Source organism: Hemiscyllium ocellatum, chromosome 2 (assembly GCF_020745735.1).
Source record: "Hemiscyllium ocellatum isolate sHemOce1 chromosome 2, sHemOce1.pat.X.cur, whole genome shotgun sequence".
Lineage (NCBI taxonomy): Eukaryota > Metazoa > Chordata > Chondrichthyes > Orectolobiformes > Hemiscylliidae > Hemiscyllium > Hemiscyllium ocellatum.
Window position 1 is genome coordinate 42,371,402 of NC_083402.1, and position 22,649 is coordinate 42,394,050.

Sequence of the window (22,649 nt, forward strand, 5' to 3'; positions counted from 1 at the left end):
GCCTCCCAGCAGAAAACAAAATATTGTACGTGCTGGAAATTTGGAAGAAATAGAGAAAATGCTAGCAAAACATAGTCCGATAGGCAGTGTCTGTGAACCAAGGAAAAGAGTTAACATTTTGCAGTGATGATCTTCCATAATGTGGGCAGTGTAGGAACAGTAAGTACTGGGAAAAGAGTTCAAGTTTACATACTGACAGCGGTCAGCAAGGCCATCAGCATAGAGTTCCATTTAGTGAACTGCAGGTTCCAGATTCCAGCGAACCTGCAGTGCCATTATGGTCCGCAATAGTGGCAAATGCTGAAGATTGAGCTCAATGGTTTCAGTTTTCCCAATTTTCTTTTAGGTGAAATATTTGGATGTTAGATAAATATCACACAGTACATTTCAAAGAAGAATAAATAGCTAGTTCAGCATCATACCCATCACATATTTCTTCAATTTACACGAAAACCTGTGGTGTGGAGATTCATCTCATTGTGTTTTAGCGTGCTGCGTGTAACCTGGATGCCATATTGGTCTTCAAATACTTTACTTCAAAAACAAATTATCCACTGCATTGTGGACAATATTAAAAGTGAGATAAAACTGTAGGCAATTACTTAATTGTATTATATTGCTTCATGATGTGAACTGGATAGATTGATTAGTATACATTTCCATTTCATTTCGATTCATTTAGGGAATGTGAACTTTGCAGGCTGGGCTGGTATTTGATACTCATCTCTATTTGCTCTTGAGATGGTAGCGGAGAGCTGTATTCTTGAACTGCTGCTATCTATTTTGTGTTGTTCCACCCATAATGCTGTGAGGGAGGGAGATCAAGGATTTTGACCTCGCCAGTGTGAGAATGGTGAAATCTAAATGAAGTGTAGGAATGGTGAAATCTCCATCAGTGGAGACAGAAACAAAGTTTTGAGTTCAGCAAAAGCAAAATACTGCAGTTTCTGGAAATTTGAAATCTGGAGAAATGGTGACATATTTCCAACTAAGGATTGTGTATTCAGTATTAGTGAGGAGCTCTAGAAGTGAAGTTACTTTAGATTTCCAATTTCTGCTTTCCAGGAGGTTTTGTTTCATATAGTTCCCAACTATTTAACAACTAGGAGTAGGATTAGGACACTCGGTCTCTCAAGCCTGCTCAGCCATTCAGTATGATCATGGCTGGTTCTCTAACTCAATACCATATTTCCACTTTCTCTCTATACCCCTGACACCTTTATCAGCTAAAAAATGATTAATGTCTTTCTTGAATATATTCAATGGCTTGGCCTCTGTACAACAGCCTTCTGTTGGACAGAGTTCCACAGTCTGCTACTTTTCGAGTGAAGAAAAATTTCCTCATCTCAGTCCTAAATGGTCTACTCTGAATCCAAGAATAGAGTCCTCTGGTTCAAGATTCTCCAGCCAGGGGAAACATTCTCTCTGCATGTAGTCTGTCGAGCTCTATTAGAATTTCATACATTTCAATCAGATCCCCTCTCATTCTGGTATCAGCCCAATGAACCTCTGCTGCATTCCTTCTATGGCAAGTATATTCTCTCTTAGGTAGCAAGACCAAAACTGTAAACAATACTCCAGGTGTGATCATACCAAAGCCCCGTATAACTGCAGTGAAGCATCCCTACTCCTGTACTCAAATCCAACTGTAATGAAGGCTAACATTCATTTCATTTCCTAATTACTTGTTGCACCTGCTGAGTGGTTTCATAAGGATTAATTGGATACATTTTTCAAAACAACATGAGTACATATTCACATATATTCATTAATATTAGTTTCAAGATTTCATTCAGGCATGCAGCAAGAATTGAGAAGATAAAGTTTATGACACTTCGAGGCAGATTTCCAATAATAGGGATGTTAGGACGGAGAAGACTGCTTTTAAACTTTATTTCAATCTAACAACCCAATTAATGGGTCTCAATTTATGCAGAGTATACAGAATATTTTGACTGTTACAGCCAATTATACTTGTAAAATCAGCATCTAGACTGAGAAAACAAACTGCTCCTGTATGGTTAAGGTTTTTTTCCACAATAGGGTACAATACTTACTCCAAGCCCAGTAGTTTCTTAATAAAGTAAAATTTCCTCGTGGAAAATAATCTGAATGATATTAGTACTGTCATTTCTGTTTTAATTCCTCGAAACCCAACCCAACCTGTCTTGGCTCTATGGTGCCTCACATACTTTAATACTCACCTCTTTTCCTTCCCTTGCTCTTTGGTCCTTTGTAATTGTAGCTAAAACAGTAGCAGCTTGCTCACCGCCCATCACAGAGATGCGTGCATTTGGCCACATGTACAGGAACCTTGGACTGATAGGAAAAACAGAAAACCAAATTTTAATCATATCTATTAATAAATACAACAAAGAAATATCTCCCCCAATACTCACAAAACCCTCTTAGATTTCAAAAGGCAGAATTTTTCAAGTTTGAACACTTTACTTCAGTTTACAAAACTGTCCTATTCAAAAAAACTTTAAAAATAAATAAAATACAGTATTTTCATCTCAAGTCCAAACTATCAATGGTGAAAGTCTGAATTAAAACAATAAATATTGTGTCTGAATGAGGAAAGACAAGTTCACATATTGGTAGAGCCCCTTTGCTAAAAAGACTCCACTCAAAATTTAAACCTTTATTTTATCCTTCAGTTGTTTAGAGGTTTGCTATGATTTTAATATTAGGCAGAGAAATGTAGCAATATTGTACTCTGCATGAATGCCATTTACTGCTGTATTACATTAACCTCATTACATTTATAATTCAAATGTTATTGCAATTATCTTAATTGGCATGACACTGTTGAGCTTAGTTAAACATCTGTTTCCAGCTGGCAAGCAGCAATTCAATTACTCCTCCCATAAAATACAAATTGCTCTTGGGCAGTCTTGCAAAGACCAATCAGATTTGACTCACTTTACTGAATGTTAACATACCAACTCAAGGTTTGGCCAATTTAGTTATTGGTATGATCAATAAATTAGATTGACTGTGGACATGAGTTTTCAGTAGCTTTTTCTCCTTCATGCTTTAGAATGTTCCACTTATGAAATGTTATAGCTGCATCAATTATTCACACGCAATCATCATTATCAAAGCAGATACAGGATTTTGTACAAAATTAATAGCATGATAATTCATTAATCACAAGTAATATACAATCCATTAACAAACAAAATGCACTGAAAAGGCAGTCTAAATGCCTAACAAGTTAAAGATAGTATTAAATTAAAGGAAAAGGTTTATAATGCTGCTGGAGAAAGTATTGTGCTAAGGAGAACTTATACACTTAATGGTAAAGATCCTGGGAAGTGTTGTTGAACAGAGAGACCTTGGATGCAGATTTATAATTCCTTGAAACTGAAGTTGCAGTAGACAGGGTAGTGAAGGCGGCGTTTGGAAAATTAGCACTTATTGGTCAGTGCATTGAGTATAGCAGTTGGGTGGTCATGTTGCAGCTGTACAGGACAACAGTTCAGCCACTTTTGGAATACTGCATTTGATTCTGGTCTTCCTGCTATAGGAAAGATGTTGTGAAACTTGAAAGGCTTCAGAAAAGATTTATAAGGATGTTGCCAGTGTTGGAGGGTTTGGGTTATCGGAAGAGACTGTCTAGACTGGGGCTTTTTCACTGGAGCGTCGAAGGCTGAGAGTGACCTTATAGAGGTTTATGAAATCATGAGCGGGATGGATAGGGTGAATAGTCAAGGTCTTTTCCCAGGGAGGGAAGCCCAAAACTAGAGGGCATAGGTTTAAGTGAGAGGGGATAGATTTAAAAGGATCTAAGGGGCAGCTTTTTCACACAGAGGGTGGTGCATGTATATGGAATGAACTGCCAGAGGAAGTGGTGGAAGCTGGTACAATTAGAACATTTAAAAGGCATCTGGATGGGTATAAGAATAGGAAGGGTTTAGAGGGATATGTGCCAGATGCTGTTTGGATTAATTTAGGATATCTGGTCAGCATGAATCTGTTTCTGTGCTGTATATCTCTATGATTCTATGATTGGGAGAGTTTCAATATCAGCAGAGGATGCTGAGAAATTGATTGAGAAAAACGGGATTATAGAGAAAACTAGTGAGAGACAAAAAAAAATTGTAGAAATTTTTATTGGTCTGTATTAAGGAGGAAATTTTAAAAATAAAAATGATCTCTTACAGGCAAAGGTAAGAAAAACAGGAAGCTATTCACAATTTACCACTCACACCTATACTGGGCACATCTCTTTTGTTTCTTGACCTGCTCCATAATGAGTCTTGGCATCTTTCTCCCCTTCCGCAACCACCCCCCCCCCCCATCACAGCGATTCCTTCTGCTCCTTTTCCCATTTTCACTTGCTTAAAATCTACTTTCCCTTCATTCTTTCACTTCACAGATGCTGTTTGACATGCGAAGTATTTCCAGCTTTCCCATTTTTATTTCTAATTTCTATCTTAATCGAATGCTACGTAAAGAAACAAGTAGTCTTGTTTACTTTGACTTGCCTGTATGCTCTTCCACACATCCCATAGTTTCCAGCACCATAGGAACCACCAACAATGACAGTAATTTTTGGAACATTTGCACATGCAACTGCAGTCACCATTTTGGCCCCATCTTTAGCTATTCCACCAGCTTCATATTCTCGACCAACCATGAAACCTTATAGATTAGAAAGCAAAACATAATTTGACTTCACTGACCAAGCTGTCAGCACTCAAACAATAAATCTAAAGAAATCTTTAAGGTCATTGAAGTAAACTACACAATATGATAAAGAACAAAAATTGACATATCTGCCACTACAACTTTTGATGGCAGCTTTTTTTTTATTTTACAGTTTGTCTATTGTAATTATCTTCATTTGTAAGGCTTGTCCATTAATGTTCAGTCAACATTCATGTTGCTATAGGATATGGTGTCATCATTCAGGGAAGTGCTACCATGGAAGTGGCAGAAAAAGAAATTTAATATCCAAATGTTTTTATAACAACATTGTTGAAAGTGATCAGAATTTTATTATCGATGACTTAACACTCCAACAGTGTTGGATACATCAGTAGCTGTTAATGTAACATAAGAAGGGTGACAGATAATAGTGAAGTGCAAAAATCTTGTTTTTGGACGATGTCAAGGAGATGTCTATGGAGTATGACTGACGCCATATGGACAACAGCAGACAGCTGCAAATTTGAGATACATGGAGAAAAAAATAGACATAATCCCTTAATTTTAAACCTTACTACTAAGGCATAAATATTAACATTCCAACAATAAAATAGTAATTTTGTTTGGGGGTAAATAAAATGCTCCATTTCAGTTAATTTCATCTGACTCAATAAAGAAATTTGTAAAATATCAATTTTGAGATACATCTACAAGTGGTATGTTACAATTTAAACTTTTAAGGGGACGTGGAAAGGATGCTGAGAAATATACTCTACAAAGGGTCCCTTTTATTTTTGGAAATAAAAAAGCCAATTGATTATGAAGAGTATAAAACTGCAAAGATATAGGAAACTTTTATTGTCTTTGAGGTATATTTTATTGGGCTGTTTTTCATCGTTGCATCTGTACCTCTTGTCAGACCATTATCATTGTCATGTTAGGCATATAATTCATAGCGACCACAACTGAATGAACAGATATTGTCTTATTTTGATACGCCATTGCCAAAATATAGACTAGAAATGCTCCTTCTCTTTCTTACCTGTTATGTTCTGCAGAAATATTAGGGGGATGTTTCTCTGACAGCACAGCTCAATAAAATGGGTTCCCTGTAATTAAATAAAAGAGTACATTGGCTTGGGAATTCTAAGCAGGACAGTGAGTTCCTACATAGTCTTAACAATGGAGAAACATTTGCAACATAAAAGAACCCTAATGTCAGACAAGTTCATATGCCATTTTATTAGACAGTCAGCAGAGATTAGAGCACAAGGATTTTCTGGAACTGAGGTTCAACCTTTGGCTTACCAACTAAAAACCTCCAATATTCCTGCTGCTGGCTCCCCCACAGCTGTAGATTGTTGAAAACATGCTAAAGACAGTTAGCTTTGTCTGTTGACCTACTTTTAGCACTTTGTTCATAGGTAACACATCATCGATTGCAGGTTTTTAAATCATACTACAGGCACATATTATAAGACCTGTGGAATATTTTGGAGTAGCACTGTTAAAAGGTCAAAGCACTGACTGAAAGCCAAGCACTTAAAATAGTATTTACATCACAGAAACATCTCCATGACGGTGCAGTCGGTTCACACAAGCTTCCTTCCATACTGTTTTTCATCAAACTCCCATTAACATATTCTATTCCATTTTCACTTGTGTTTATCTGAATTGTATCTATGCTAAAATTACTCCTTGCAGTGACATAATCCTCACTTCAAATATTTTCAGTGTAAATTCTTAATTCTTAGACCTTAACCAACCTTTAGCCATCTGACTGACTATATTCTTAGGTGGCTCAGTATCATATCATGTTTTATAACATTCCAGTTAATTCCCAGTGAAGTGCTAATTCGATAAAGATGCTAATTAAGTTTTTACTCTAAAGACATTTCTCCTCAATTCATTATCAGTTTCTATCATGATTAAGTCTGGAGGAATGCACTGTCGGTTTAGTCCCACTACTCCATAGATCACAACACAGAATAAAAACATTTTTTTCCAGTTACCAAGTCATCAATTAAATGCCATACCTATATCAGGTTATAAACAACAAGATCTAACAACCAGCTTTCTTAATAAATACAAGGTATTAGTTTATTATCAAAATAAAATTTACTAAATAAAGAAGGAATAATTGGCTAATATATATAGTCAGTAATATAGAAGTATAATTGTTTATCTCTCTAAATCAAGAAATAAATATTTCTCTGTAAAGATTGTCTTCCTGGGGGAAAAAAATCTTTTGGCCAATGGGTCATTCTTGAAGACAACAGAATAGAATGGCCCAGAGTTTGCTGCTCTGTTGTTTAGCTGGTGTGGTAAAGTCACAAATCATACATGGCTGTATCTGAATTCTCGCAGATACAGCTCCCTCAGGAAATCCTATCATTCTTTCAAAATAAACAGGTTTCACCCAAACTCAACAAGAGGATTTTCTGTTCAAAAATGAGAGTAATCAGCTGGCCAACTTGTTCATATAAATTTCTTTCACATCAGCTTGTTCTTTTCTTTATAAGAACAACTTTGCACACCAGCCACTGTTCAAAACAGCCTCAGCATGAGTCTACAGCAAAACAAGTGGCTATCAGGAAGACACGTTTAAAAAAATGTCTACAGTGAACCTTCAAATGATATCTTTTAAAACCACTCCAGATATTTTCACAAAACTTTAAAGGTTGTAAAAAAAAATATTTTTTTTCAAGTTAAGGAAACCAAAACTCGCCAAACAATGTTAAATATGAAGTATTTATTAGCAAATATCTTACAGTTATGGCCCCTAGTTCTGGTTTCCTTCATAAGTGGAAGCATCCTTTCTAGCAAATACATGAAACCATTTCCATTAATCTTTAAGACTTCTTTCAGGTCACTCTTCAGTCTTCCCATTTCTATGAGCTACACCCAATATGTTAACTCTCAACCTTTAAAATCACACTCCCAGTTTCCAAGTCCAAATTTTGATATGGTTCTCACACTAATTGTTGCACAAGTTCCAACCTTTTGATAATTTGACCAATTACTCTTAACTGTTACTCTCTGGCTTCAGTTTTATAGATAGCTCACTATCTATTCCAATGCTTGCCCTGGCTACACACATCGATTACTATATTTCACATTTGAAGTGGAATGTTGGCAGAGGAACAATTTCAAGATGCTTCTTCAGACATTCTAAATTGCATAAAAGGCTGTTTAGGATCTAAACATATTCAATCTACCCTGCAGGCTTATTGCTGAGAACAGCTGATACTTTTCATCTTTCTTCAAATTTAATGGAACTCCAATCTTCCACTTCAATGAATTGCCCACATTTATTCAGTTAAAAGTGGTAACTCCTGTATAAATGACAGCTGGAGACTAACACTGTGAAAATACAAAAGACAAAGTTTGGTAGCTATTGAACAATGTTATCTTTATTTAAGGTCAGAACTGAAGACATGTAAAGCATCAACAACAATAACCTTTTGTGAAAAATTATGATCAAATTTATTTTAAATTGAACTACTTTATACTGTCAAATTTCCTTCAAGTCAACTCTCCTGATGCTGTGAACAGAAGAAGTTCCCTGAAAAAGTCAACTGAAATAAGAAAAATTAATAAAGAGGGATCAATTATTTGCTGCACTTTGCTAAGTGTTATTTATTTTGTCCCAAATAAATCGAGTTTGGACTGAAAGTCAATGATGGTTTAAGTATTTTACACATCCTTATCTTCCCTGAAGGAACAGTGCATGAGAATACAACCTTTGAAATTATCTCAGAGAGAGCTGGAAGAAATTCAGCAATAACTTTCAAAAGGAAATTTGTAAATATTTAAAGGGGAATATTTGCTGGGATATGGGAACAGAACAGAATAGTGTGACCACTTAGATTGTTATTTCAGAGAGATGGCACTGGCACAATGGTCTCCTTCTGTGCTGTGTCGCTCTATGACGAAATTTTAAACTGTGCACTTGCTATAATGTTAGTGCTTATTAAATGAACAGTGAAATAGATTCTACATCTTAAGATGTACAAAATGTTCTTTCACAAATGTACCACACATTTTTAGAACACAGACAGAATTGTACAGGCCCATATCAATGAACTTGCTAGTGGGGAACCTCATAAAATTCCCTGGGTCCTTCCCTCTACACTTCTGACCTGCTCTAAATTTTGAGGGAGGTGGGCATAGAGAAACTACCTGCCCTTGTCCTTAAATACTAAGTACCAATTAATGGCCACTCCCCCACCCTGGCCTCAATTTTGCGGGGAGGGGAAAGCCTCCTCCATTTGAAGTTAGACACTAGTCAACCATGTTCCCTTCCCTAGAAGAACTGGGACCAATGCAAACTCCAATCCCCCCAATTCCTTGAGTGCATCTTTCACACCAGGCCTGACAAAAACATTATTTTGTAAGTATCAAAAAAGCAAAAAGAAACTTGGACACTTTTTTTTATATAGATACTTTTATTAGAAATTTAACATTTTAACAAATTTACAAAAATAAACAAAACTCTCAAGTACAAACATTGATATAGAAATAAATCTTAAATATACAATAATCAAAATTTAACAAAAGAAAAATACCGAGAGAGAGAAAAAACAAAACTCAATTAACTACTAATCTAACCTACAATTAGCCAGAGTGTATAATTGAGTCACTTACATCTTTCAAATAAGAGAAAATGAGAGAGAAAAAAAAAGAAGTGGGGGAGAAAAAAAAACCCCAACGGTTAACATAGAAGTTGGATATTGAAATACTTGCTCGGAATGTGTTATCATCATATATAACAAAACCCGTATTCGTGCGGGATTCCTCTCCCAAGGGGCCCCGGACCAGCCATGTTTGTAATCTCAATTAAATAAAAGCCCTTGTTAGGATAGCCAAAATATATATGTAAAAGGGCTGCCATATTATATAAAATAATTCGGTCTTTCGGTGCACCATATTTATAAGGAAGTCAAGGGAATACATTCCATGATTAATCTGTGCCAATTTGAAAATCCAGGGGAACCTTCAGCCACCCAGTTTACCAAAATATTTTTCCTTATATGGAAAGACAGAACAGAAAATAATCTCTTCCTATTTGACATTCCAGGTGCACCACTTAACCGACTGATCAACCATAATCATCCGGGTAACTCCGAGACCCCTCGGGACGGGAAACCCTATCTAAAACATCCCGAGCATAAAGCATATAGAATTTACAAAAATAAAGGTTCTCTAATACACTCATAACAGTATAATAAAAAGGAAACTATTTCTAAATAATAAAAAAAATATAAAACATATTTGAATGGAGATTAGCCCCCTTGTTCCCAGGGGGTATCACTTCTTTTCCAACGGTCCATCATATCCTCTCCCAACCAGTGCCCCACCCTTGACCCAAACGCTCCTTAATAGGATGAGGAGAATTCAGATATAATACAAAGTTAGAGTTAACAGTAAGCACCCTACCCACCCCCCCCCCCCCCCCACCCACACCTGAGTATATTTGGTAGTATTAATACCGTGTATAAACATATATAACTATAAAATTACTTCAACAAATTATAATTAAATATAATAATATAAAATAGCAAGGGAAAATAACCCCGCTCCTAGAGACAAAACTAAAATAGAATAAGGTAACCACCTCTCCCCACCAACATTAACTAAACCCCCTGGCTTATATATATATACATATATACACATACATGCATACACACATATATGTACATAAACACATACATACATATAATATTAAAATAAAAGAACCCTAAAGGGGGGAGAAAATCGTTAAATGGAGAGCAAATAAATAATTCCCTCTTCCCCTCCCCCCCGCCAAGATAATAATAAACAGTAAGATAAGAAAAAGAAAAGGGGGGGGCGGGATATAAATCGGAGTGGGGAAAAGGCAAGCCAACATACATTGTCTCTTACGATTTATTTAAGAGTCCAAAAATTCCTTAGCCTTTTCTGGAGATCTGAAATTATACCCGGATCCTTCATGGTTAAAACATAGCGTCGCTGGGTAGCGTAAGGAGTATTGAATATTTAAGTCCCTTAAACACTTCTTCACCTCATCGAACGCCTTCCTCCTTTGAGCCAGAGCTGAGGAGAAGTCCTGAAATAACATGATCTTGGATCCTTTATAGATCATGGCTTTGGGATCTTTTCCAAGATTTCTAGAGGCATCTAGGAGTATCTGCCTCTCCCTATAGCTCTGCAGCCGGAACAGGACCGGGCGTGGGCGCTGGTTCGAGCCAGGCCCGCATATTGCGACCCGGTAGGCCCATTCTACCCATACCTGGCCTGATCCAGCCTCCAGATCCAAAAATTGTGGCAACCACTGTTCCAGGAATGCTGTGAGCTGGTCTTTCTCTTCCCGTTCGGGAAGGCCCAGCAAACGAATATTTTTTCGGCGACCTCGATTATCGAGGTTGTTGATGTAATTCTCTAAGGTCCGGACTCGCTGTTCGAGAGTCCGGACCTGATCCGCGGCCGATTGAGCTGCAGTCTCGGAGGTCGCGGCCTTTAACTCCACCCCTCCGACTCGGTGCTTGAGTTCCTGGATGTCTCAGCCGTGCTTTTGCAGCTCGGCCGAGAGTGATTCCCAGCAATTTCGGGACTCCTCGATAAATGCGTCGATTTTCGCGTCCAGCTTGGTGATCATCTCCACAAGGCTCATTATTGTCGGTAAGTCCCCCGGGGCGGCTATGGACGCCTCAGCTGCAGCTGGAGAGGGTGGGGGAGGGGTTCCTGCTTGCTGAGAGCTGTGGGCTCTCCTCTCTTTAGTCATTTTTCCTAAGAGATTAGATTATTTAAATTTAATACTAACACTACCAAACAACTCATTATATTAACTAAAAGCTATTTTAGATGATTTGGTGAGTGTGGTGGGGGTGGGTGATCCACTTTGCCCAAGTCTTGGGAGGAGCACTGTAGACTCAGACTTGCTGAGTCGACGCCATCTTGAATCCCCCCGGGACACTTTTAACAGGAAATGATATGTACCATTTGTCTTTTGGTGTCTGAGGGACAACATTGGTATTTAAATCACAGGTTGTTCATCAGATCATAAATCTGATAATAAATTGTTCCTACATCCCACTATTATTTGAGGTTCTTTTCCTCTTCTTCGTCTGGGAAAACATTGGACATGAAAGTAAGTATAGGTGGGCTCACAAAATAAGTGGTATTCCAACTGTTGCCTGTTATATTCTCTGCCTGGAACTGAATATTGAACATGCCTTGTATGTCGCTAAATGCAATGACACAAATCAGGCAAAATTGCGACATCAGATGCTGCCAACATGCTGAGTTTCTCCAGCAATCTATGTTTTCATTTGTTTAAGCTTTTCTTTCAGTTCTCTTCCAACTATACTGCCTGCCTTGTCAGTAAATCTTGAGTTGGTTGTCTTTTAGTTTTTAGCTCTGATGGAGTAACTTGACTTGTCTGTTTACAAATCTGAACTGGCCTGTTGAACACTTCCAGTACTTTGTGTTTCTAATTCAAATCTTCAGCATTTGCAAATTATTTATAAACATGTAGCAACCTCTTTAGTAAACTAGTTGAGCTGCATAGGAATCACAGGCAAATATCCTAAGGACTTTGACAATGGTGTATCATCACAGAGTACTCTTCAATGGTCTCCCCTTTCCTAGTTGCCAGTCCAGAGCAATATCACTCCCCACCATATCAGAAGGATAAGTACAATGAGCAACCTATTGGAAAAAATCTACCTCAACCCAAACTGACCTATATTCTATGACTTCATCATGCTAAGGAGTAACAGCTTAGAACCTATTGCACAAGGTTTGGCAGCAGAAAACATCCACCAGAAGTCATTCTGCCATTCTAGACCCTGTCTGTAAGAGTATAAGATTTAGAAACAGCAGTAGGCCATGTCCCCCCTTTCATCTGTTTCGCCATTCATAGCTGATCTGACATTCCTCACATCCACTTTCCTGTGTCTTTCCATTAACCTCTCCCGATCATGAATCTATCTTAGCCTGCAATATGTGCAATGACTGCTCCCATAGCACTCTATGGCTAGGTGCTCTAAAAAGCATTGACCCTCTGAAATAAGAAATTCCTCCTTATTTGAGTCTTAAATCGGCACAGCTTTATTTGGAGATCATACACTCTGACCCTAGACTTTCCCATGGGGGGTGTGGAGGAACATCCTCTCAGCACTTACCTATCAAGCCGCTTAAGTATGCTAAGTTTCAATGAGATCACCTCTCATTCTGATCAATTACAGTGAGTACAGTCCCAACCTATTTAGCTTCTACTCATAAGACAATCACTCCATACCAAAGATCATCCTGGTGAAACTTCTCTAACCAGCCTCCAATTAAACAATACCTTTCCTTAAATACAGAACAAAACTGTTCATAGTACTGCAAATGTGGTCTCACCAGCACCTTGTACAGTTCACAACTCTTGTACACCAATCCCCTTAAAATAAGAGCCAATATTCTTTTTGCCTGCCAGATGAGCTGCCCTACCTGTGTGCTAGCTTTGTGTTTCATGCACAAATTGCCCCCGCCAGACCTTGCTTTCTACAGCTCGTCTTTTGTTCTCCCTTCCATAATGAACAAGTTCACAGTTTCCCATATTATACCCCATTTGCCAACTTTTTGCCCACTTATTTAACCTATCAATTTCTCTTTGTAAACTATCTGTATTCCCATCACAACCTGCCTTTCCACCTACTCTGTGTTGTCTACAAATTTTGCGACAGTACATTTGCTTCCTTGCTCCTAGTCATTAATATATTGTAAATAGTTGCGCTCCCAGCACCGATCCCTCTAGAATCCCACTGGTCACAGGTTGTCAATCTGAAAGAAAAATCCCTTATCCCCACTTGCCTTTTCCTGCTCATTAGCCAATTTTCTATGTGCCAATACATATTGATACAAAACCATGGACTCTGATCTTGTGGCTTAACCTTCTGTGAGGTACCTTGTCAAATGCCTGTTGTTAAGTCCAAATACAACATACTTACTGATTCCGTTTTATTCACTCTGGTAGAGACCTCCTCAAAATACACAAATTAGTCAGATACGATTTTCATTTCATGAAGTCATGCTAACTCTGCTTAATTAGGTTATGATTTTCCAAATAAGCTGCTATTAACTCCATAATAGTTGATTCCAGCAGTTTTCCAACAAAGGAAGTTAAACTGATGTCTTTAGTTACCCACTTTTTGCCTCCCTCCATTTGAGAGGAGGGTGTCACTTTGGTAGCTTTCCAATCCCCTGGTGCTGTTCTAGAATCCAAGGGCTTTGGAAAATTATAATCAACATATCCACCATCTCTGTAGCTACTTCTTTTATCCACCAGTTTTGATCTCCCAAGGTGACAGTTGGTCTTTTTAAACCAGTTCCAAACTAGTCAAAGTCTCTGTGCAACCATCCAATATTAGCGAAGTAGCCTAAAGTATCCAGGCTGAAGATGTGGAAGAACTCCTCCACCAGCAAAACATAACAACACGACGGTTGGAGGAAGAACGCCTCATCTTCCGCCTGGGAACCCTCCAACCACAAGGGATGAACTCGGATTTCTCCAGTTTCCTCATTTCCCCTCCCCCCACCTTGTCTCAGTCGGTTCCCTCAACTCAGCACCGCCCTCCTAACCTGCAATCTTCTTCCTAACCTCTCCGCCCCCACCCCACTCCGGCCTATCAACCTCACCTTGACCTCCTTCCACCTATCACATCTCCATCGCCCCTCCCCCAAGTCCCTCCTCCCTACCTTTTATCTTAACCTGCCTGCCACCCTCTCCTCATTCCTGATGAAGGGCTTATGCCCGAAACGTCGAATTTCCTATTCCTTGGATGCTGCCTAACCTGCTGTGCTTTAACCAGCAACGCATTTTCAACTGTGATCTCCAGCATCTGCAGACCTCATTTTTTTACCTAAAGATGTGGTGCAGTCCAAATGATGACTCACATTTTTTGAGCAATATGCTCTGGCTAAACCTGAAGGCAGATGCAAAGAACTTCACGGAGGCACTGACAAGGCTTTTGTTTGGCCCAGTGACATACTTATTAAATAAATAAAGTTGGGTGGTGGCGAATGAATCTTTTTTGATAGGAGGGGTGCCCTGAAGCTGCTGGTTTCTCAAGAATTTCACTCGCAATTACCTTGTACAAACCCTCATATCTATACATATCAGAATTCAACAACATTATGATCATATAGGCCCCATAGCCATAATCAAATAACCAACTGACTTTCAGTGTTGAATTTCATTTTTGAAAAATAAGTAGATGGGCAACTAAGGAAAGGCATACCCCACAGTTCCAACTCCACCTCATTAAAAGTCAGCACTTTAGCAGAGAAGGATGGGTTGGAGAGCAGAGAAAAACACTGGAACTTATTCATGACCAGAATCTCTTAAAAGTGAATCATATAATTATTTTAATAATACAGGACAGACTGACGCCAGATAATGACAAATTTAATGAAAACATCCATCAACAGTTGAAACAGAAGGTCAATATCAGTTTTCAACCTTAAACCAAGGTAATTTTTCACAAGATGAAACATATTGACTTTCTGACTTGTCTGCACCTCTAGTTAAAGTCTGCTGATGTCACCTAGATTCAATCAGTTGTGTCACTTTAAGTCACTGAGTATTTGGATGTTCCAATCCGAAGTTAACTAGTATGAGCAAACATTTCAGAATTCCATTAGCTCACGAATTGCCTCTCTTAATAATGTCATGTTTTAAGTGTATTCTGTTTATTCAATTAAACTCGCCTTTGGTAATTTCACAATCGTACATTGGGTTTAAAAAGGCCAAACTAAAGATCAATGTAATCAAGGGTTCATACATGGTTTGAACTTCAGTCCAGACGTGTAGGACTCAAACAGATGATAGCATGGCTGTGGTGATTCAACAATCATGAAAGATGAGATGTAATAAACACAAGACTCCAAATATTACAGAAAACAGTGATAATGCTATTGGAATGATAGTTTTCAAGCCTTTCTGTACCTATATGTTCAGAAATGGCTCAGGGAGATGTGTGCAGTTTGTCTTTTTTGCTGCCATTGTAAAGATGCTTCTTATTCAAATGTTGAAAGTCTTTTTTTAAACTAATTCTTACTAATAAGCTCCCAAATTTCTGTATGTCTGTGGATTATTAAGAAAAGACTTATTCAAGATTCAGAAATGCAAAAGGAGGAATTCCTTTTAATCTTAATCAGGTCCTGAGACTTAAGGCTGGATGTATCACCATCATCCAGTGTATCCAAAGCAGGGGAGGTGGGGGTGCAATTCATTAAATCCAGTGAACACACACCTGGTGCCTATCTGCTACAAATTTACTGGTGGTAGGAGCATGGTGTCAGGAAGCCCACCCTACCAAGGGCTAACAGAAGCCCTTAGGCAGTTAATCATTAGATCAGAAGATACGGAAGGTATAGGTCATTCGACCCGTTTGGAACTGCACTGTCATTCAATAAGATCATGGTTAATCCTATTAGGACTTTAATACAATTTTTCTGCCTACCTCACATAGCTTTTGACTCCACTATTGATAAAAAATCTGTCTAACTCAGCAACGATTACATTGATCCAATCTCCACCCATCTCAGAAGAAGAGAATTCCAAAGACTATTGACCCTCTTAAAGAAGAAATTTCTTCTCTCCTCCATATTAAATAAAAGATCCCGTACTTTTAAACTTTGCCTCTTAGACCTCGATTTCACGGAGAGGAAACATCCTCTCAGCATCTAACTTGCCAAGACCCTCAGAATGTTATATATTTCAATAAGATCATCTCTCATTTTTCTCTATTCCAATCAAAATAGGCCCAAATTGTTCAATAGTTCCTCATAAAACAATGCGTTTATCCCTAGAGTCAGTCTAGCGAACATTCCATGAACTACTCCTCTCAAGTATCCTTCCTTAAATGAAGTGCGGATTTAAATACTGTACTCTAGGTGTGATCTCATGAATACTCTGTACAGCTGTAGCAAGATCTCTTTACCTTTATACTCCATTCACTTTTGGTGAAGAACAAATTCTATTTTCTTTCATAACTACTTGCTGGACATGCACTTAACATGTTATGATTCATGTACAAGAACAATCAGATCTCTTTGTACCACTGTATTCTTCATTTAAGTAAAATTCTGCTTTCTAACTGCAAAGTGAAGAACTTCTTATTTTCTAACAAAATACTCCATCTTACATTTTGTTCTCTCTTCACTTAATCATATATTTCTCTCTTTGCAGATTCTGCTTCTTCTTCACAACTCATATTTCTATCTTTGTATTATCATTTGTTATGACAGTCATTTCCCCCATCCATTTAATTAATAGACTATAAATAGTTCAGCACTCTGCACTGACCCATTTAGCACTTCACCAGTTACAGTTTGCCAAAATGTAAAATATCCTTCTATTCAGATACTGTTTCTTATATTCATACTAATAAGTCAGCACCAAAATCATGAGCTGATATTTTGTGTGGTAACATTTTATGTGGCATCTTGTTGTGGTTCTGTTCGTTGAGCTGGGAATTTGTGTTGCAGGCGTTTCGTGCCCTGTCTAGGTGACATCCTCAGAAGCTTCACAGGAGGCTCCCAAGCACTGAGGATGTCACCTAGACAGGGGACGAAACGTCTGCAACACAAATTCCCAGCTCTGCGAACAGAACCACAACAACGAGCTACAAATCTTCTCCCAAACTTTGAACACCATGTGGCATCTTGTCAAATGCTTTTGAAATTCCAAATATACTATATTTGCTGGTTCCCCTTTATCAAGCCTACTTGTTCCATCCTCAAAGTATTGGACATGCTTATGGATACTCTTTCAAATTGTTGGTACAGACACAACAGTCTGAATGATTTCTTTGTGTTGTGTAGCTCATTTTTGGATTACGCTAAGCAAGAAGTTTAAGGACCACTAAAGGGCAGGAAAGTTGGAATCTAACTTTCAGGTGCCAAGCTACAAGCTCTCAAGTTCCCAAACATGTCCTTCCACGTACTAACAGACCATACCGTTCCACTTACTCCCCTACAGTGAGGTGCATCCTCATATCCTCATCTGGACAAACAAGTTACACTCACTCATCTCAATGACATCTCACACCTATCCACCTAGGAATTTTGAGGTGGGGGGATGTTCCAGGTGCCCTGCTTTTAAAACCATTCTGACAGTTGCGGAGGAGACACTAGAGATGGTCAAAATGGCAGAATCTATGGCCATTGAAAATGGAAAGAAAGGGTTCTTCCACATATCTCATATCAGGATTATTGTTTAGCTGTCATTGGGTTGAATTAGTGAAACAAGTTGAGATGAAACTTTTGCACAATATATACTCTGAACCCTTTTGCCATTTCAGTTCTAATTAGGTCTTTTACCTCCCTCAAGTCCATTAAGGTTGATGGAGGAGCTGAGTGAGAAGTGGCCAAGGAATCCTCAGAGAAAGGAGCACACCCAAAAGAAGCACCATTACAGGATTCCTGTACACCTACCACCAATGCTTAAACATTCACTTCAATGGTAATTGTAATAGAAATAGCTAGGCTGCCACTAAGTCAATATCAATTGTGAGTAGAAACAGGTGTAGAAGACAGGGAAATCAGTGAAAAGTCCCTGTTAGATGGCAGTTAGCTCTGTTGATCTAATTCAGCTGCTCAGCACAGGGGAAAAATACAAACAGGATATTTCAAGGACAGGTGCAGCAACAGAAAACATACTCTGTCAGTATTTTTTGAGGCAGTGCACAAAATTGAATAGAGATTAGAGAATTCCAGTTCTACCACAAGTGCCATGATGTCTCATGCATTTGTTCTGAAGTCCACTTCAATGAAAAGAGAAGATGGATCTGATGGAGAATCGAGCAGAAACCATGTGTATTTTTGCTCTGAATACTGGTATGCAGTCTACTATTTTAAGCAGGATGAAGGGAAGCCACTGCTCAACCATTCAGCATCTGAGATGCAGCAAAGTTTTATCCAGCACACTGGTAGGAGAGACATACGGATGAGTCATGAGTGGCTAAGATGAAGAAACAATACATGGAAAGAGGAGGTGCTCCTCAGGTTATTCTCACTGCTCATTTCTTGCCACAGACCACTGCTGACGCAGAAAGTTCCCCAATGCAACAAGCCTAACTCTGCACATATGCAGATAAGATAGACTTTAGTGGGCCCTCACTGAGAAAATAGCAGAGGATTCCCACCAAAGGCATTTAGATGTCAGAGCAGAGGGTAAAGCAGCCTGCCTCTGATTCTGTTGAATAAAGAAGCACGACAATGAAATAATTTAAAGTGGAAGAGGTAGCCTTCTAAATTACAAGATATTTACAAGGGCCTATTCCTTCATGTTCTGTGTTCATCCCGTTTGTCCTGCACAACAACATATCGCTAAGAAGATGGCAATTGTTATTTTTGTTATTTCTCCTACAACTGCTGATATTGTTGCTGCTCTCCCTGTTACTCATCAGAGGTCCAACGTAGTTAGACAGTCTGCTGCAGTAAAAGATGACAACAGGGAAGAAGAGCAGATTCAATTGGGTAATATGAACAATAAGTGAAATGACTTACAAAGAACTGGAAATCAGTGGCAAAGCAGTCCTAAGAGTGTTGGTCTTTCAGAAAAGCCTGGCAGCAGCTTTACAGTTTCACTCTTTAAAGGCTATGCAGCCTACCAATTTCATTGATCAATGCCAACCTACTGTTAACCCATATAACCACCACTGAGTTAAGGAAACCCATTAAAGGCACAAATGACTGGATATATAAATAAACAAATGATTGATCAGACTATTCCATGGGAGTTTCTTCAGTCCTCTGAACATGTCCCACAAAATTCCAAAAGTCAGCAGGATCACGCCAGATTTTCAACATGCAGATTTTATTTTGGGCATTTAACACCATGCCCGTGCCTTAACCTGCCTCTTCTTGACCGTTAAGATTGTGCATATGGTGTCCAATCTTTGAAGGAGCAGTATAATTTTAACCAATATCCGCATTTAGAAGTACCAACAGTGTAAGTCAACCATCAACAGGTTATAGTTATTAATGAAGCAATTTCAGCTGGTGGCATGATTGGGATTCTGCCAGGGACTGAGATTTGAATCTTTCGATCCATGTAGGACAGTAAAGTACTAGAAGCTGACATCAGCTCACAAAGTTTTAGGAGGATTTCAATGATAAATGCTATATGTCATATATAAGGCAACTGGTTTCTCAGATTTCGCAGATAAATAAACACTAGCATAAAGAAACCTCACATCCAAAGTAATGAAGAGCAATTTAACTTATTCAGCCACTTTTGTCATTGGCTTTAACGCAAGGTTGTTTGTGAATTGTGTGTTTTTTTTGAGCTGTCAAGTGTTTTTGGGACTTGCCAGTTTTCTGAAGCTATTCTTTGGAGTTTCCTACGAAGACATAAATAAAATGGACAATAAAAGTCTTTAAGCATACTGACACAGGACTTTGGACAAATCATTTCTATGTCATTGCAGAATAACTTAATGATGTCATTGATAAAAGGTCTGCACAGAATATTTGTTCTCAGAGCATACATAATTAGCAATTTTAAAGCATAATATACAAGGGAGCATTATGGCACACTAATAAATAAACTGATACAGCCAAACACTTATATTCTGTTTTTTTTTGATATTTTATGATACTTTCAAAACCTTGATTTAAACTTAATATCAGCAGAAATTAACTATACACCAGACAGGTTCAGGCTCCTCAGGGATCTCATCTCAAGCCTGTGATCGTATTCTACAAGAAATTTTCCTCCACTAGAATTAATCTTGCTGAAATTTATTCTGATTGTTAGACTACTCATTAAGACCGCAGACCTCATGAAGTTTCATGGCATCAGGGCAAGGAAATCTGATTCGTACTGACCACTCCCCCTCAGCAGGTGAATCAGTACTTTTGTCATGTTGAACACCACTTGTAGGAAACACTGGGGGGTGGCAAGAGGACTCAATGTCAATCACCAAGAGTGGCTTGGTACCATCACTACTATGAAGACAGCTGTATTCTACAGGTATGACAGGTTGCGAAGGGATCAACAGGAGGAAAACAATTTAGATTAGACTAGATTCTCTACAGTGTGAAACAGGCCATTCGGCCCAACAAGTCCACACCAACCCCCTGAAGAGTAACCCACCCCCGCCTTATTTACACACAACGAATGCACCTAACACTATGGGCAATTTAGTATGGTCAATTCACCTCACCAGCACATCTTTGAATTGTGGGAGGAAACCAGAGCACCCAGAGGAAACCCACACAGGCACAGAGAGAATGTGCAAACTCCACACAGCCACCCGAGGCAGGAATTGAATCCAGGTACCTGGTACTGCAAGGCAGGAGTGCTAGCCACTAAGCCATTGTGCCACCTGTGGCTACATCTCATCAGTCTATCTAATGTAGACGTGTCCATGACACGTATTGGTAGGACTGACAATCTTACCAGTCAGTCATTCTGGAGACAAAACCCCATCTTCACTGTGTGGATACTCCCCATCATGTCCTTTGACTCCACTGCTATGCTAAATGAGACAGGCCGGGATCTAGCAACTCAATTTTTTTTTAATTCATTCATGGGACAAGAGCATCTCTGGCTGGTCCAGCACTCATTACCTGTCCTAGCTGCCCTTCAGAAGGTGGTGGCAAGCTGCCTTCTTAAACCGCTACAGTCTACATGCTGTAGATTTGCCTACAATGCCCTTAGGAAGGAATTCCAGAATTTTGACCAGCAACAGTGAAGGAACAACAATATATTCCAAGTCACGATGGTGAGTGGCTTGGAGGGCAACTTCCAGGTGTTGGTGTTCAATGTATTTGTTGTCCCCGTCTTTCTAAAGGGAAATGGTCATGAGTTTGGAAGGTACTGTCTTAGGATCTTTTGTGAATTTCTGCAATGCATCTTGCATTTAATACCCACTGCTGATACTAAGCGTCAGTGGTAGAGGGAAGGGATATGGTGCCAATCAAGCAGGCTTTGGCCTGGATTGTGTCAAGCTTCTTAAGTGTTGCTAGAGTTGCACACATCCAGTCAAGCGTGGAGTATTCTATCATACTCCTAACTTGTACCTTGTAAATGGTGGACAAGATTTGGGGAGTCAAGAGGTGAAATACTCACCACAGTCTTCCTATTCTCTGACCTGCTCTTGTAGCCACTGTGTTTATGTGGCAAGTCCAATTGAGTTTCTGTCAATAGTAATTCCCAATACATTGCTAGTGGGGGATGCAGTGATGGTAGTACTTTGAATGTCAAGGGACAGTGGTTAGATTATCTCTTATTGGAGATGTTCATTTTCTGGCATTTGTTTAATGAGAATGTTACTTGCCACCCATTGGATTTTGTCCAGATCTTGTTGCATTTGAACATGGACTGCTTCAGTATTTGAGGAGTTGAGTGGTGCTGAACATAGTACAATCACCAGTGAACATTCCCACCTCTGATCTTTTTGATGGAAAGACGGTCATTGATGAGACAGCTGATGATGGTTGGGCCGAGGACACCACTTTGACGAACTCCTACAGAGACGTCCTGGATCTGAGATGACTGACCTCCAACAACTGCAATCATCTTCCTATGTGCCAAGTATGATTTCAACTAGTGCAGAGTTTGCCACTGATGCCCATTGATACCAGCTTTGCTAGGGCTCCTTGGTCAAATGTGGTCTTGAATTTAAGGGCTACCAATCTCACCTCACCTCTGAGATTCAGCTCTTTTGTCCATGTTTGAACCAAGGCTGTAATGAAGTCAGGAGCTGAGTGGTCCTGGTGGAACCCAAAGTGGATGTCACTGAGCAGGCTATTAATGAGCAGATGCAGCTTGATAGCACTATTGATGACACCTTCCGTCCCTTTACTGATGATCAAGAGTAGGCTCATGGAGCAGTAATTGGCTGGATTGCATTTATCCAGTCTTTTGCTTATAGGGCATACTTGGGCAATTTTCCACATTGTTGGGTAGATGCCAGTGCTGTAACTGTACTAGAACAACTTGACTAGAAGAGCAG

General features: G+C 39.0%; 1 protein-coding gene across 2 annotated transcripts in view; it reads right to left on the reverse strand.

The window, feature by feature from the left end:
* The window catches only part of mccc2 (methylcrotonyl-CoA carboxylase subunit 2), a 130,998-nt gene that overhangs the window by 20,596 nt on the left and 87,753 nt on the right, over positions 1-22,649 (reverse strand). For both annotated transcript variants that reach the window (XM_060836231.1, XM_060836240.1), the window contains exons 13-15: positions 5,699-5,765; positions 4,494-4,650; positions 2,205-2,319 (exon numbers count right to left, since the gene is read on the reverse strand). In XM_060836231.1, coding sequence (XP_060692214.1) covers positions 2,205-2,319; positions 4,494-4,650; positions 5,699-5,765 — 339 coding nt within the window. The remainder of the gene's footprint in view (positions 1-2,204; positions 2,320-4,493; positions 4,651-5,698; positions 5,766-22,649) is intronic.